The 17,316-nt window shown below is 36.9% G+C and overlaps 1 protein-coding gene across 1 annotated transcript; it reads left to right on the top strand.

Moving 5' to 3' along the window:
- Positions 1-710: 710 nt before the first annotated feature.
- On the top strand, positions 711-17,106 carry ANXA1 (annexin A1). Its single transcript, XM_064735772.1, has 13 exons — positions 711-835; positions 4,325-4,403; positions 6,663-6,756; positions 7,535-7,629; positions 8,344-8,457; positions 9,040-9,130; positions 10,088-10,167; positions 11,103-11,159; positions 12,470-12,563; positions 13,104-13,199; positions 14,189-14,247; positions 15,131-15,253; positions 16,720-17,106. Exons 2-13 carry the CDS (start codon positions 4,338-4,340, stop codon positions 16,777-16,779), a joined length of 1,029 nt encoding a protein of 342 aa, XP_064591842.1. The 5' UTR covers positions 711-835; positions 4,325-4,337; the 3' UTR covers positions 16,780-17,106.
- Positions 17,107-17,316: the final 210 nt, after the last annotated feature.

Below are 17,316 nucleotides of genomic sequence, written 5' to 3'. Positions count from 1 at the left end.
GTATTTCTTCACTGGGCATCATGCTCCAGGCTGATCTGAGATGTTAGTGATGGTGGTGTGCTGTGCTGGCTTGGCAAGGAAGTGCTTGCAGAAAACCACTTCTAGCAGACATACCCTCATCTTGGCAAATCACTTTTACTTTGTACTTCAGAGATTAATCTGATTGTTTCAATCTCTTTCTAGTTATGTAGGTACCAATTATTTCCCTTATATTAGATATGCCTTTTTCCATGAGCTTCTTTTCAAGAAAAGAAAAAGTTATTTAATTAAATACTAGACATGGCTTATTCCTGGTTTATTTCTGCATGGACCCACGGGCAAAAGCTGCAGAGCTGATAGCCACCGGATCTCAGTTAAGTGAGGATGCTGCCTTGACTCTTCACTGTTTCTTCTCTCAAAGTTTCACTGAGCAATGATATATCTTAATATGTTCACTTTTGAAATTATATCAGACATTAAAATGCGAAGAGAATTACTCAAATTTTGTTTTCTTAATATTTAATCGTGTGATTCCAAAGCATTTATGGTAATTTATTAAAAGTGGGTATGTGGCAAGGGCAGGAGAGGAGAGCTACCCTGCTCATTTGTTGTCTTTTCCCTTCTGAAATCTGCTCATACTTTCGCCAGCCCATAGTTTCGCAATGACTTTTTTTTTTCCTAATGTTTCTCGACTTTGGGCGGCACCCAGACCTAGCTGCTGCAGATGATTACTCGGGCTGTGGAAACACTGGTTGCTGGGTGGAGTTTCCTGCACAGGCTACAAAAGCTTTGAGAGCCCTCTGCTCCTTTGCTCCGGACTGTGCAGCCCTGCGAGGCAGTGCTCGTGAGGAGGAAGGTAGGATTTTGTAGTTCATTATTGCTCTCTGTAGACCCAGCACTTTAGGAGTTGTATGCTGAATTTGTCAAGTGACCTGGTGCAAACTTTCTGTGGGTTGGACTAGTTGTCAGGGAAAAAGACGGGTGCGGGCAGGAGAAATTCTTTCCATTCTGAAACATTTTACACAAGGGCTTGGGCAATGATTGCTTTTATTTAATGCAATTAAATAAAGGGAATAAAAAATGGGTAAATCTTCAAAAGCAAACTTATTTGGAGTAGACCATTTTGTATGCTTTCTCTTTGCCTTTTTAATAGGCTGCTATGGAAATCTGTGGTAAAACCAGAGTTCCTAGAAAACTACTGTGCTGTGTATGTAAACATGAAAAATAGAAACAGCTGTTGATACTTTACCAAGAGTTTGCTTGTTAAAAGTCTTGTTCTGACTGTAGAGGAGTCATTGTTCATGAAAGTGATGAGAATCAAATCTCTTAGAAATCAAAATAGAAATAAAATTTTAGAAATCAAACCAATGTTTTAGAAACATAAGAGCAAAATCCTACTTTTCTGACTAAGAACTTGGAAAAGCCATGTAAAAGCTGTATCATCTGGAGTTCTTCCTGCTAAATCTTTCCATAGAATTTTACAAGGATGAGGCTGTTTTTCTCTCTGATGTTTCCATATTCAGCAGATTTTCCACTGCAAAGTAAATGACTATATTAGATTTCCTGCCTATTTTTCTTACTGGGTGACATGATTGTAATTTACATCAAGATCCTGTTACTGAGCCTTTGAAAGTAACCAGGCATCTCACATGCTTCATGATATGGTTAAATAAGCATATAAAAATGCTGTCATTTGACACAGACTGTAGTGTAAAAATCTAGTTGTGTAAAAATCTAAATCTAAAATATAAATATGTTTAATAAAGCATTTTCACAAAATATTAAAAATTTTATTGGTCCTGTTTAAGGGTGCATCTTCAGGGGATTAAGAGCCAGGCAGAAAGCAATATTGTGGTGATTTTTGTGAAGCAACAGTTAGGGCTTTAAGTCTGGATGTCTGTCTGCTTTTGCAATCCCATTGTGATGTTGGTCGTTCCAATTGGGAATCAGTAGCTTTAGTCCTTTTAATACCACATTAAAGTGGTATTTGGATTGAATGTATCCTTCCTAAATGTACGTATTGTTGACATGATCTCTTTGCATTTTAGAGTGGCAGAACAAAGTATTGGGCAAGACCTTGTCTCCATCAGGGGACTGGCTGTCTTCCTAGATTCCAGTCTTGTTTTCTCTTATCGGCTGTAGTTTCTTTCAAAGCAGAAGAAGGATTTTATATTAAGTTGGTTTCTTACCTGGCGAAGCTAATTTAAGCAGACTAAGGTCTTCAGCTTCCCCCAAGGTTGTTGGCTACTTTGACTTATATTAAAATTTCATTATTTCTTTACTAGATGGAAATAGATAGATCTGCATGCCAGTGTCTTTATTTCAAAAGAAAAAAAAATTAAAAGTTTTTAAGGCACAGACTTTTTTTCTCACTGTATCATTTAAGCCAGAAAAGACATGAAGTTTTAGAAGCTTAATAAACCCAATTTAGTGTAGTCTAGTAGCCTTCTGCTTCAACAAGCCCCAAAGGCATGGAAACCTTTAGAGCTTGGTGTCACAGGTAGGTGTGGGAATATGTAGAAGAAAGGGATGTGCTTCCTGAAGCTAGCTCTCTCTGAATAGGATTACTTTATCAGGAAAAACACACTTCTTCTCAGATCTGGTGCTGGGATACTGAATCTTGTTGCTTAGTTTGGAGTGGTTCTCTGCTCTGTGGATCAGTTAGTCAGCAGGCATAGCAGGACATGCCAGCCTTGATGACTCAGTGTACCCAGTACGGAGACTTGAAGTGTTCCCATCCCCTGCATGTGGCCTCCATGTGTGCTGCTACAAAATGCAGCAGAATTTTGGGCACCATACTGCTTCCTCTGCCCCTGCTAACTTCAGTCCACAAAAGGGTGCAGGAGTCACTCTGACAGCTTGAGAAAAGTGCAGGTTGCAATTTTCATGTGAGCATCCTTTTCTGGTCCTGAATAAATAGTAGGTCAAAAAAGCTGATCCTTAAATCTGACTGAATATTCTGTCCATTATTTACCCAGTTGAGACCTACTCTAAATAGCATACAAATACAGATTTTAAATCAGTTTCAGCTTTTCTGGCAGCACAGGCAGAGCTAAATTCCTTCCTGAGGGAAGGAAACAAAAGCAAGAGTTTTTTGGGGAAGAGAGAATATGGCTGGCTCTTACCTTGGAGAGAGCTGCAGGCAGACTGTGTGAGGTATTTGTCATTTTTTTGGTAGCTGAGTACAGAAGCAAGCTTTACAGTTTTGCTGTGAAGGAAAGAAAGAGCTGGGCTGCAGCTACACTCCCTGGTCTTCAACTTGTATCAAGTCTGGCTGGTCTCTGTCCTTCCTACAGGACAGACAGGATGTGTTAGCAGCATAACTAACATAATTTTTTACAATTGTGTATATGATCTGTACTCCAAGACTGCAAACAGAATTTTGCTTTTTAACACCAGTTTCAAAATCAGTCTTGTTTACTCAGCAACACTATCTCTAGTCATTGCTTACATGTATGCTTAAAAACCAAGTCTTCCCTAGAGCTTGCTGAGGAAGAGTTTTTTAAAAAAAATCCAGTTTGAATAACTTTATTTGATAAAACATTTCTTTCTTCTTTCTATTTCCTCACTATTTCAGTTAACAAACAGAATATTCCCCACACCAGCAACAGAAGTTGTTATGAAGCAACCTATTCATTATTTTTGAGTAATGTCACATCACCTCTCATTTTTTCCTTTTCTGCATAGTGACTTTTGGGAAAGCTGAGTGGATTTTCTTTCTGAGTGGTAAAAAGCAAAACTTATTTTTATTTTCTCTTCTTAAATTGATAATGATTTATTATTATTATGTAGAAATTGTAGAAAATATGTAAAAAAGAGCAATGTATATTAAACTATCCAGATTTACTCATCTTGCTTAAAAATGTCTAGTTAAGGAAATTACATGAAAGTATATTAAGAAGGCATTTCTTTTCCCCTAACATAATACACAAGAACTCTACGTCTGTAAATGATGGGACAAGAACCCTTGCTTACCAGTGATTTTCAAAATGATCAAACTAAATGGGCATAGATGATAGATAAACTAATTGGTTTCTGGTAACTTCCCTTTGTAAGTAAGTGCTAATGCTAGTGTATTACCATAAGCACGTACATAGTACTACTGCTGTTCTTATCTAAAACTTCTGAAAGTAGCTGGGAATGTAGGGGTGAGCCGGCAGCTGTGGAGCACCACATCACTCATGAAACATCAAAGTTACCTGCCTCCAATAGCACAGGCCAGTTACCATGTGGGACATTAACCACGACAGGTCATTGTGCTAGAGAGGTGGTTTTGAGGGTAGGAAATCTTGAGTTGCACTGATGCTGAAAATGATGAAAAATTGTTTGATGCATCTCTTCCCAGAAACTCTGTCAACATGGCTATGGTATCAGAATTTCTGAAGCAGGCATGGTTCATTGACAACCAGGAGCAGGAATGTATTGTAAGTATTATCAGCTTTTGAGACCACCATGTTTATTTGCTTGTAGTCTTACAAGTGGTTTAAAGACAGCCAAACATCATCTTTTGAACATGCAAATGGAGGGAAAACAATGGCAAAACTCCAGCAGATTAGAACCAGAACCTATTTTTATTGCAGTTTATAGCCCAAGGTAACCATATAATATAGGAAGTTTGCTACAGGATGAAAAATTACTCTTATTTGCACCTCTCAGTCCAGTTATCAATTCCTCAGCAGAGCTAGTTAGTGTGATTAAACTGTCTTTCCCAGTCACTGACTGACTCAAATCAGCCTCTTTAATGTACTAATCTGATGCTGAGTTGTGTGAACGTGTATGAACGTGTCCAGGAAATGTATGTGAAAAAAACAGGGACTCTTTGTCTGAGGTCTAGGAAGCCATGAGTTGGAACCCAGGAATGTAAAGGAAGAAGTAAAGTCACTAGTATTTATCCTAGCTTTCATATCATATGTCATGCTCATGGTTGAGCAAGCCATAACATGAAATAAAAAACCTCAATGAGTATGGTTATACATTAGAAGGGAGAGATAGGTTGTGAGGAGTCAAGAGTTACTGTGCTAGGATGATATGGAGAATCTTTGTAATAATGAGGTGGAGATATGAAATGAAAGCAAAGGTAAAGCAGTATGTTGTGAAATCACACAAGTTCCCAAAAAAACTTACAATTTGAAAACTGAATTTTCTAGGGTAAATTTCCGTAAACAAAAGTTTTCTGCTCTAGGCCCTTGTAGATTTTGTAATTTTGACTCCATAACATTTTGTGCACAAACCTTTGGCTCCACTGTCCTATTCCAATTCCATTCCCAGGGTCCTGAGTCATTCTTGGCTACAGTGGTTACAGAGACTTCTGTATTGCTGGTAGATAAGTTTGGCATGGAAACCAGCATACAAATCTAGCCTGCAAGATTGAGAAACAGGCAGTGAGACACTCCCACTCCTTTGTTGACTTAGCAGACAAGACACTGTGATCTCTTGAAAAGTATGCTGGAGACTAAAGATGCCCAGATTTAAATAAGATATTTAAATATGACGTTTAAGTATCTCAGTGCTAGAGATTTAAGTAAGCAGTCTGTCTGCTCTCTTACAACTCCTAGTGAGACAATTGTGTAGGGAGACGAGCATTTAGTTATCAGATGCTAGAAGTGTACAAAATTCAATGCAAACTGTTGTATGTAAAATATGTACTCATAAAACCTTGCCCTTTCTTTTGGGGTATTTTATTTTAATTGCAAAGGATTAAAAAAACTTGAAATACTAGTTTTTGAAACAAGAGTAAGACTATAGGAGATTCTGAATCATCCAGCTAAACTAGTGGTCTCTTCTAATAAGACACCTCATTGCATATCACAACAATGGGAATTTTCTATAAATCTTTCTTCCAAGAATCTTTGAGCATTTTATAATTCTATAATAGTAGTTAATCAGTTAATAGTAGTTAAATCAGTTATTTGGTGCTGTTGAGGTGAGTGCTGTATGAGTTATTTAGTGCTGTTAGTCCTACCTGTAACTTGATGTGTCACGTTGCTGACATAGGACAAGCCAAATGATCTGATGTACAGTTCCCAGAGATCTTCAGACATTGACTAGGGAGTGCCCATGTAGGAGCAGATTCACCAAAATCAGCTAGTGGACAATGTTTTGCAAAGGCTGTGGCTTGTGTCCAAAGTTTCAAAGAGGCTGGGCAAGAGGTCTCCACTTCCTTGCAGGGTTAGGCTTGGACATGCCCCCGAGATCCTGAATGCAAGAAATGTTTGAAAGCTTAGATATGAATCAGCTGAGGACACCTGCAATGTGATAACACAGTCAGTTTGCATAAGATAAGCAAAGAAAATAACACTTTACTGGAAGTGCCTGTAGAATTTAATTTTGTGTTTAGAGTCTTTAAAATTTGAGCATAATTTCCTAATTATGATAGTTAATTATTTTCCTATGCAATCCAAATTACACTAAGATATAGATGTTCAGGTACCTAAACCATTTATGAAATACTTTTTTGTTTAATATGAGAGCTGTGAAAGGAATAGATCCAATGCATGTCCATTATTGAACCTGTTCAATTACCTTAGCTACAAAGCTGTATGTTCCCTGATGATAAAGGGCAATCCCAAATGCGTAGTTTATTTGGGCATTCAAAACTGCTTCTAGACTAAAAATATTCTTTGGTAAGAGCAATATTTTTCTTGTTTCTGTTTTAAATTTTTTTTTTTATTTTCTGTCTGCAGAAGAGCTCAAAAGGTATCCGTGGAGTACAGACATACCCAAATTTTGATCCATCAGCTGATGTTGTTGCTTTGGACAGAGCTATTACTGTAAAAGGTAAGAGGAGTAAATATTTAACTTACTACATTAGGACTCTTCCTTAGAAAATTTTGAGAATAGCACTGAATAAAATATGGGAGCAAGAGGCAGTGACAAGTGGGAGAGGATGATTTTAAAAGCTTAGCAATACATTAAATTATGTCGCTTGGTGAATAATCTCAACTCTTTGATAGCCTGACTTTGTATTATGCTTTCAGATCTTAATGCTATATTAAAGTTCTTGAATATGTTGAAGGAAGGATTGAAAAAATGTAAATTCTAGGGAAGGAAATAATATTGCAACATACCATACTAATACTTTTTGGCTTGATTTCCATAGAATTCCTGCAAGAGACAGTGATTATGCTGATAATATATTGTATACTTCTGTTACATATCTCACTTTTAATGAAAATCACATTTGGTGCTTTGTGCTTCCAAAGATTTTTCAGCTTGACTTACTGAGATTAAAGGAGAATGTCATCTAATTTACTTTTCAATGTGGGTTCTGTTTGTTTGGGGTTTTTTAGGGTTTTTTCAGTTTAGTTGAAGATCTACACTCAGAACAGTCTAAGACTTCTTGTATGAAATTTCTGTGCCCTACATGGATCTATTTATTTGGTTTCTTAGCTACATAACTAATCTTGTTAGTTTGTAGACAATAACAACTTTTCCTTTGGTTGAATTTTGAGTTTGTCAAGAAATCATAACATGAAATAAAGCAGATAAAATAATTTAACTGGCTTAATGATGTATATATTTTCAATATATTGGATTTTTTTTTGTTTATTTAAAGGTGTGGATGAAGCCACCATCATTGACATCTTGACCAAGAGAACAAATGCTCAGCGTCAGCAGATCAAAGCTGCCTATCAGCAGGCTAAAGGAAAGGTAAAGTATATCAAACCAAGCTTAATTTTCACTCAGATTATCAAAGTTTCTCCCGGCTCAAATGGTATAGATGAGCAAAGATAGAATACTGAGTAGGATAGGAGAATTGTAGGACCGTAACACTCTTCCACAAACCTACCAATGCTGCTACAGGGAGGGGCTTCTAGTGATTTTAGAACAGTTTTGGATAGACAGTAGAATAAACCAGATTTTAATTTTTTTTCACCCCACTTAAATTTAGGTCAAATTAGCATATAGCCTTTACCTTCAGAACTTGTGGTTTTGTTTAGGGTGATATTACATATGTTCACTTCAAACTTTATGCAATAAACAATGAGTTCAAATATTACACAAACAAACAACTCAGCCATAATTGTAAGGGTAATATGACATTATCTTCTCTGAAGAACGAGCAGCCTGTTTTGAGAGTCTTCTTCTGATGCTGTAAGTATTTCAATGCAGTTGAACTGGAGTGTGTGAAAGCACTCCAGAATACTTACTGAAAAACCCTGCCTGACACTTTAATTAATGTAAAGTGTCAAATGTGACAAATTTGAAACTTGAAGTAGGGCTTCATAATTCTTTCTGTTATATATAGGAATGATGTAGACTTAGATTGATCAGAGGCCAGACTAATGTTTGGACTGTGACTGAACACCAGCTACACTTCCACCATTCATTAACTTGGTGTCTTTCTTATTCTTCCTGAAACAGAGTCTAGAAGAGGCTTTGAAAAAAGCTCTGAAAGGCCATCTAGAAGATGTTGCTGTGGCTTTGCTGAAAACTCCAGCTCAATTTGATGCTGAAGAATTAAGAGCCTCTATGAAGGTAAGGCAAAATCTTCAAAGAACTTTCCTAGAGAACATTTGTACTGATCAAGGCCTGTAAATAACACTGGACATAGATTTCAAGGTTTGTGTATTATCTTTATTTTAACTTCATTTTGTTAAATAAAATTTTTGTATTGGCAACTCAGTTTATGAGAACAGGACCCAGTAATCCCTGATGAATTTCAGAGTTAGAGGGATTCGTTTGAGAGAATGAACTCCTTCTTGCCTTCTGAAAACTGATTGTTAATGGGAGCCATAGCACTTACATTAGTGTTTACATAGGAGAAAGAAAAAAGGGAAGGAGGTATTTTTTCTTCATAGATTTTACATTCTTATATTTCATGTGCACTGTTTGGTCCTTTTAGCACTTCCTTTTGACACCAGTGTATTGAATGTGATAAAAATTTAATTCTAAAAGAGCTGAAATTACATAATATAGAAGCACAACATGTTTAATTTTTATTTCTCATTCCACGTGGTGTCTTCAAAGCCAAGCCAATGATTTTCATCTTATTTCTGTTACAAATTTTAAGTTTGTTCTATTGAATAACATCTCTAAAACTTCAATCACTTTTATCAGGGGCTTGGAACTGATGAAGATACCTTAATTGAGATTCTGGCCTCAAGAAACAACCAAGAGATCAGAGAAGCCAGCAGATACTACAAAGAAGGTAATTCAGAGCAAGAAAGAAGTATTAAGAGGCAAGAAAGAAGTTATACCATTGTATAATCCTATAGAAGACACATTGGGTTCACAACCTCTCTTAGTATGAGGAGCTGAGAACAAAATGGGAGGCAAATGAAGCTTCACAAAAATTTGACGGGGCTGCTGTGAGGGAGATCAGGGTGACTTTTGCTGAACTATGTCAATCCCAATAGTGAAGGAAAGGATACATCACCACTGCTGGGATTGTGGTAGTCTCATGGATTGTGGAGTCATACATTCAGATGTTTTCTTGGATGCATGCGAAGACAAGCTGCTTTTCTTCACCCGTAACTAAACCTTGGCTGATATTTTAAGATAAAAGCATAGGCTTGAAAAAAAAAATCTTACTGAGTCAGCAACACAGACTTGTTAGCAGTAGGAGCAGCCAGTGAACTGCAGGGGGAAGTCACTTGAAGAAATTACTACAATGTAATGTGGTGTCTCTATGTATTGTCTAATTGAATCCTGTTTTCTGAGATTATGAGGTAACTTTTACCAAGACTTCTTCTTAGATGCCTATATTAAAAGCTTGATTTTTTGGGTGAATTTTGTGTTTGAGTTCAATACTGATAAGAGCAGCCAGAAGTAAGGATGTAAAAGAAAAAGGCTCAAAACAAGGTTTGTGTATTTTACAAGCAGAAACCCGAGACAGTGCTACCCACAAGACCTTAGAGAAGGACACTTGTCAGCACATTTTAGGTTTAACCTCCAGTTTCAAGCACATCTCAGGATTTAAAGGACATGTTATAAATAAACTCCTTTACTTGAAACCAAATTAAAAGAAAACCATATTTCTAGTGGGCATTTTAAAGTGGGAAAATTAAGAAAGTACTGAAGAAGATCACAGAGTGATTTGATGGGACCTTTAAGGATTATGTAGTCAACTTAGTTGATAACTTCAAAATAAACTATTTGATTGCAGTGCTGAAGAGAGATCTGACACAAGACATCATCTCTGACACATCTGGAGACTTTCAAAAGGCTTTGGTTGCTCTAGCCAAGGTATGCTATGCTTAAGCATTTTGAGTGACAATATCTATAATCAAAAATCAATGTTCTCAAGACTACTTAGAGAGATGTGTAATGAATAATGATTTAGGCAAAATTTATTTATTTATGTTGCTTTTTTAAACTCTCAAATCCTAGACCATTAGAAACTGTCCTTAAACAAAATATAATGAGATTTTATCTCAAATGCCTTTTAAAAACTTTATTGTAAAACAATATTTCTTTTTAATCAGTTATGCTTTTAAGACTTTTTTGTGTTATATTTAAGCACTAGAAAAAATAACAGGCATACTGTCAGGTCAATTGACTAGAAAAAGAATATATTTTTAAAATTAGAGAAATAAAGTTCTTTTCTTTCTTGTTAATGAATGTTCTGGTAGTTAGATAATGGGACAAGGGCAGGGAGTTAACAAGTAGATGAAGTATTTCGTATATTTGCATTCAAAAGTAGATGAGTTCCAACACTGGATCTTCCCAATTAAAATACCCTTTTAAAATGAATAAATATTTGATTTTTGAGCGTATGTATATGAATCTTGTACTTGCATACAGGATGATTTTTTGATACATCCATGTGCATGGTTTGTACTTCCCATTTTAAATTTCAAATCAACTTGAAAGGAGTCTATTGAATGATCATCAGGGACCAGGTCACAGGTTTGAAGCCTGTAGTTTTATGTCAAGAAACAAATACTTCCTGTGGATTTTTAGGCAGGAATTAAGGAATAAGTCACTGATGTCTGTAGAAGTATGTTCTCTAATTACAAATGAAACAGTTTTATTCACAGGATGATTCATGTAACAGCACCTATTTCCAGTTATGTATTGGATTATGTATGAGAGTGGTGCTGCAGAAGTCTCAAATGTTGAGCTTTAGTGAACTGAATGATTGTGAATACCAGTGAAATTTTATTTATTTCTTTATGTAGGGTGACCGGTGTGAAAACCCTCACGTGAATGATGAGCTTGCTGACAATGATGCCAGGGTAAGGTCATTGGCACTTTGCAGAATTTCTTCTGACTTCTTGAGATTCCTCTGGCTGTCTGAACCCTCTGCATTGCAGTCCTGACAGATTTCAATGTCATACAGCAATCATTTCTGAGGAGATAGTATTTTACAAAATTCATGAAAGTTAATTATATGACGGAAATTAGATCTTCACCCTTATATCTAGCTTCAGAAACATTTCTGCAGGACCTCGTCTAGTTAATGAAAAGCATGAAGACCATTTGAAGTTCAAGTCAACAGGTGGAGGAATCAGACCCAGTCTTGCTTCTGTATAAAAGAATTCTTGAATCAAGGAACAAGGGTGTGCTCATCTATATTCAGATCAGCTACCATACACTGGCCATTGTGAACTCCACAGTATGTTAGATAGTGGTATTGCTTTTTAGTGATGGATGTTTCAAGATTATTGGTAAACCTCACAGTCATTTTCTCAATAATTCTAAAATAAGCATCTGATCTTTTTCTTCTTCCAAATTAGCGGGACTATCTTTGCTAAAATCTTGATAAAACTCAGCAGTCCTTGCTGAGTTTTCACCAGCAAAATGTTACATCACAGTTACAATTTAAGTTTAGATGACTTCAAATTGATTTTTAAAAAAAACACAGCCAAGAAAAGGCCATTGAGAAATACTGCTTTATTTCCTGTTACATAAGGAGTTTAGTTCTGTCATGAACCCTGGTTATGAAAGTAAATTAATACTTTTCCTAAGTTCAGAAGTTCATCACTGTTTCTTTTGATGCAGAGTGTTAAATCTTAATGCTGTGTGGAGGTCTTTTATTTTTACCCTTAGAGAGGTTTGAGGAGGTGAGGAAAATTGAGGATACTGATTTGGTTTTTACTTCCCTGGAAGTAAAAGTGGGTCCTGGAAAGATGAGGAAGTACTTAATAGATATGTTCCTCCTACATATTGCACCAGATAGTTGCATAGATAATTTAGTCAGTGTTATGAAATCCTACCAGTCCTGAGGCTTTCGTGCAGACTGCTGTCATGACAAGTGAAAAATAACTTTGTTCAAGAATGTAGTACACCCAGGAAAGCTAGATGATGGTCGTAAAATGTCGGAAAACATGTTTTCTGTCTGCATAGTGTTCTCTAGGTACTGCTAAGACATAAGTGAAGTATGAAGTGGTATTTGACAGAGCTGGAGTTAGTCTGAGGTAGAGTTTTGATCTGGATGGGATCAAGGGCCAGTGTTCATTACTAACAAGCAATGGCCCCCAAAATACAGTATTCCTGTTTGAATTTTACTATTCCGATATTGACCTTGTGACCTTCTTTATGAAAGGCCTTGTATGAAGCAGGAGAGAAAAGGAAAGGAACAGATATTGGTGTGTTTGTGACTGTTCTTACAACGAGAAGCTACCCGCATCTTCGAAGGGGTAAGTTGAACAAAGCTTCGTGCTTCTCTGGGTTGATTTTTGAACATTGTCTCCTCATGAATTCAGAGAAGATGCAGATTATCCAGACACTGAAGTATGCCTGCAGACTAAGGGTGTGGTTGGCAGCCTAGCTGTTTGTTCAGTAGCAAAGATGAGCAATATCATTTAGGCTATTAAAAAATCTGAAGTCTCAGCTGGGTTGTGATCACAGTGCCAAGCAATGGCAGCTCCCCAAAGCAGTCTTGCTTCTTAGCCAGTTTCCCCTAGACAGGGGGCTATCACACAGTGTCACAGGCTCTGGGCCAGTCAGTTGGCCACCCCTACTCCAGCCAATGGGAAGTGAACCGTTCCATCCTACCAAAGTCCCATTCTGTATGCCGACTCCATCAGCAGTGCCTGGCGTGCAGTTACACTGCTCTTTACACTGTGCTGTCTGAAGAATGTGAGAAGGATGACCCACAAACAGTCCTCTGCTGCAGCAGTGAGGACAGAATAGGGCAGAGACAGAGCAGGGAGAACACTGTTCTTTCCATTATTTAGTCTTTCAGAAGTACTCCAAATACAGCAAGCATGACATGAACAAGGTACTGGATTTGGAGCTGAAAGGTGATATTGAGAATTGCCTCACTGCCCTTGGTAAGTGGTTCTGCACATTGAAACCTACTGTATGTTCTGACTAAACCTTTTATTTTTGCCATAATTGCTCTGATCAGAAACTGTTCTGTACTTACCCTGCTTCACTGAGCTGGCTAAATAATACTTTGTAAAGTCTAATCTAGCCTTTGTGATTTAATTGACACACCTAAAATAAGTTGAAGTTGATGAATGAGTAGAAATACCTCTCCCAGTATTTGGAAGGGTCTTTTAATGGGAAGAGATGAGCTATTCAACATAGCAATAGCTTTAAAAGAAACCTGTATGCCAAAAATGCTGTCAAAACAGTTACAGTTTGTATCAAAAATGCAATAGTTTTAAACCTGTCTTCAACCAAAGCCACTCTTCTCTAAGTTTCATGTTGCAAGAATACTTATAATACTGGTTATTAAAAACATTAAAAAACATTCCTTCAGTGGTTTTGTTCAAGCAAATGTTCATACAAAATTAGTGACTGTTGTTCATGAACAGTAAGGTAAGGAAGGGACTCCCTCTTACCAGTAGATCAGGGATGTGATTGGGAACCGGGCCCTCATCTTGTTCTTAGCTTTTGTATCATAGTCAAATATACTTTGGATAAAAGAATAATTTTCATCAGATTGCTCTTAGCATCAAAATTGAATGACAGCTTGGTTTACAGAATATCAGATTTCAACTTCCAGCTCTGCTATAGGAGGCATAAATGTTTTCACATTTTTCTTCTTGGGAATTGCAACACCTTTATTAATTTTAGGGCAGTAAACTAGGGAAAAATGTGTTGTTTTTATGGTAATTATTCTCCCCTGACTGAATTGCTTTCTGAGTAAACAGTGGAAAGGATCTTACTGTCCTCATACATTATGAAGAAAAGTAATAAAGAAGTACATAAATAGGGTATGTGGGTAGGAAAAATGAGAGGGTTTTGAAAGTGTTTTATTATACTTTTATTACATGTATAGCAGAAGTGACTTTGTCTCATTGCTTCATTACAGTAAAGTGTGCCACAAGCAAGCCAGCTTTCTTTGCAGAAAAACTCCATTTGGCAATGAAGGTAATCTAAAAAAAAGATGATCTCTTTGTAAACATGAGGTGCTTTATAAGCTGAAAAATAAAAAGTTACTAGAGGTCTCTAGGCCCTTTGTTGTAGAAAAAGTTGTAGAAAAAGACTGCAGAGGGAAATTCAGAGTATTTCTCTCTCTCCTTTTATTCCTTCCTTTGAAACTGGAGCCTTTCTGTTGGAGGAGTTGTCTGCTATAATATGCTCAGGAGGGCATCTGTCCATCCACACATATCTTTTACTGTTACAGGGACAGGAAGCAGACTGGAACCCATCTTACGAAACAACAATTATAGTAAGAAGGGAAAAGGAGAGCAGTTATAGATCTTAGCAGGAACCTTGTGGAAGGATAATCTATAAAGAGAAATTCATGATCCTTCTGGCAAGTTTGGAGCCCATGTTAGTGAGACAGCTGATGATCATGAAACAGTCCAGTATATAGGTATTGTCATAACTCCTGTGACTTGGTTAGGAGCCATATGGGAAAAATTAAGTGAAACATTATGAAAATGCGTATCACTGCGCTATTAAAAGAGTAATTTAAAAAGGCAGTAAAGTCTAGGCTGTCCCTAATGTTGAGCAAGCACAGTGAAGGACATGTCTGTTTTTAGGAAACAGCTAAAGAAATGTCTAAAAATACTAAAAACTGTAAAACAACAGGGTGGAGGTAGCCGATCAGGCGTGTTTTGTGCTCACAGGGCAGATATGAGACCTCCCTGTTACAAGAGATACTAAAGGAAAAGGAAAGGGATATGTTCATCTATGAAGAAGTCTGATGGATTAACCTAAGGAACTTGATCAAAAAGTATTTCAGTGATAAAAGTAGCATAATTCTTTTCCCTCCTTTTTCTCCCCTGTTCTTTGTTTGTTTTAACAGGGTTCTGGGACCCGGCACAAAGACCTCATCAGAATCATGGTTTCGCGCCATGAGGTGGATATGCACGAGATCAAAGGCTATTACAAGAGTCTGTATGGCATCTCCCTCCGCCAAGCCATCATGGTAGGTGTTCTCCCACGTGACACGTGAAACACAAAGCAGCCAGATGATTTTTGAAGTCCAGGAAAGATCTTTTAACTTTTCTGCTCCTCAGTCACCAGTTTGTCCTGCACAGCTCATTGTAGACAAATACCTTATGCTTCCAATGGCCCACAGGCTGGGAGACTAATTGCTTTTCCAGGTCAAAGTCGTTGTTGAAAGAGCTGTGGAATTAGTAGTGATGCATGTCTCTGTAAGGATATCACCTTACACTAGAATCCAAGTCTCAGGATATCACCGTACAGTAGCATCCAAGAGCTGAAAGGAGAGTACAATATCCCCAAATTCTTGTCCTTGGTAGGAGAGTGGAGATGATTGCCATGACAGCTCTAAGAGAGGTATTTGGCTCAACTGGATATTGGCTTTTAACATTTAGGGTACTCCAGCAAATGAATTTTTAATTTTATTAACATGTATTTGGCCTGTTTCCCCTATGACCTAAGTAAATGAGTTAAACTAACAGAAATATTTTGTTAAAAGGGACTGACCACCCAATGTATTTTCCAGACAATTCAAATGGCGAGGGACTCGAAGAAAGCTAAACTGGCAAAGCATCTTTGTGGAGAGTAGTAGACATTACTGAAAAAAAAAAAAAAAAGATGTCTTGATTGGAGTAGAAACATACTCCCTATATGTATGAAAATGCCTTTTGGATTTTTATTGATGTCAGCTACTTTTTCAGTTTGGTGCCATAGGTCTACTTCAAATCTTCCTTAAGCATGTGTATTACCTGTAATTTCCATAGGTCACTTCAAATCTTCCTTAAGCATGTGTATTACCTGTAATTTGGTATGCAATTACACCACCTCATCATGTTCCAAAGTGGTGATTGCATCCAAATGTCTTGAGGCATAGCTTGGCTACACTTTTCATATACCTCTGAAAAATACATTAAAATTAGAGAAAACAAGAAGTGCATGTAATAATTACACTGCATACTTAATGCATATTATCCATTTCTACCAAGTTGAACAAGCAATCCCATGATGAGCAGAGTATCACTGCATTCTTGGCCTTTGTTTGAGATGCTCCTAGACACAATGTGTATAAACAGTGTTTTAATATTAATGAGCATTAGACACCGCTGATTAAGAAAGAAAGTTTCCCTTTATTTAGAGTAAATCTTAGATAAAACTCTTCTATGCATCTCTTCCTCACTTATGCCACTAAACCTCTCAACATTTTTACTGGCCTCGTCTACCTGTGCTCCACTCTGGAAATGCATATATTTATTTCTAGATCATACAAATAACTTCAGTGATGGTGCTTGGTTCCAGCTCAGTCTGTAGCTAACTTGTGTTTTATCAAGGGATTAATTTATATAGATGGAGCACTGATATTTGATCAATGTATATTGAATGTTAATTGAAATTATTTTACTTGAGACCATTATTCTAACAATTGTCGGGTTTTCATGCTTAAATTTACAGGATGAACTCAAAGGGGATTATGAAACCATCCTGGTGGCTTTATGTGGAAGTGATAACTAAGTTTCATGTTCCTGAAATGCACTCAAGCCCAGTTGCTGAAAATCTTTATATTTGCATGTCTATGTGAAATACAGGCTTTATACACAGAGGTTTCTGTGGAATGGCACTTAGTACATACATATTATGTTGAAAACTGTAATCCAGAAAGTTTTATTTCAATATCCTTGCTCTGAACAGCATCATTATTTCCGGTTGCTTTTATTTATCCTAAGTGAAAGAATGTCCCTAAGTTTCTATTCACATGATTACTTATGAGAATGGTAAAGTTTTCATCTATGCTAAGCAAATAAACTTTTAAAAATAAATTTCATCCATGTGTAACTTTGTATATCCTTTGCTGCTATTCTGCATTTAATCTCAAGTTGTGTGAGTGCAGTGTGTGTAAGGGGGAAAATCACTAAACAGCTTAAAAAATAATGTAGTAATATCAAGTACAGCTCTGATCTGCACAAGATTTCTTTTTGGCAGAGTGCAACAGGGTTTCAGCCAAAATGTGTCCTTTGTGAGAGCCCAGCCTAACTATTCAACTTCAAAATG

Source organism: Zonotrichia leucophrys, chromosome Z (genome assembly GCF_028769735.1).
Source record: "Zonotrichia leucophrys gambelii isolate GWCS_2022_RI chromosome Z, RI_Zleu_2.0, whole genome shotgun sequence".
NCBI lineage: Eukaryota > Metazoa > Chordata > Aves > Passeriformes > Passerellidae > Zonotrichia > Zonotrichia leucophrys.
This window is presented reverse-complemented; position numbering and strand designations above follow the sequence as displayed.

Excerpts from the sequence above, each read along its gene's own strand:
- ANXA1 (XM_064735772.1), top strand. The coding sequence starts at position 4,338 with ATGGCTATGGTATCAGAATTTCTGAAGCAGGCATGGTTCATTGACAAC. Across the intron at positions 9,131-10,087 it reads CAGCAGATACTACAAAGAAG|TGCTGAAGAGAGATCTGACA; the intron begins GTAATTCAGAGC and ends ATTTGATTGCAG. Across the intron at positions 14,248-15,130 it reads AACTCCATTTGGCAATGAAG|GGTTCTGGGACCCGGCACAA; the intron begins GTAATCTAAAAA and ends TTGTTTTAACAG.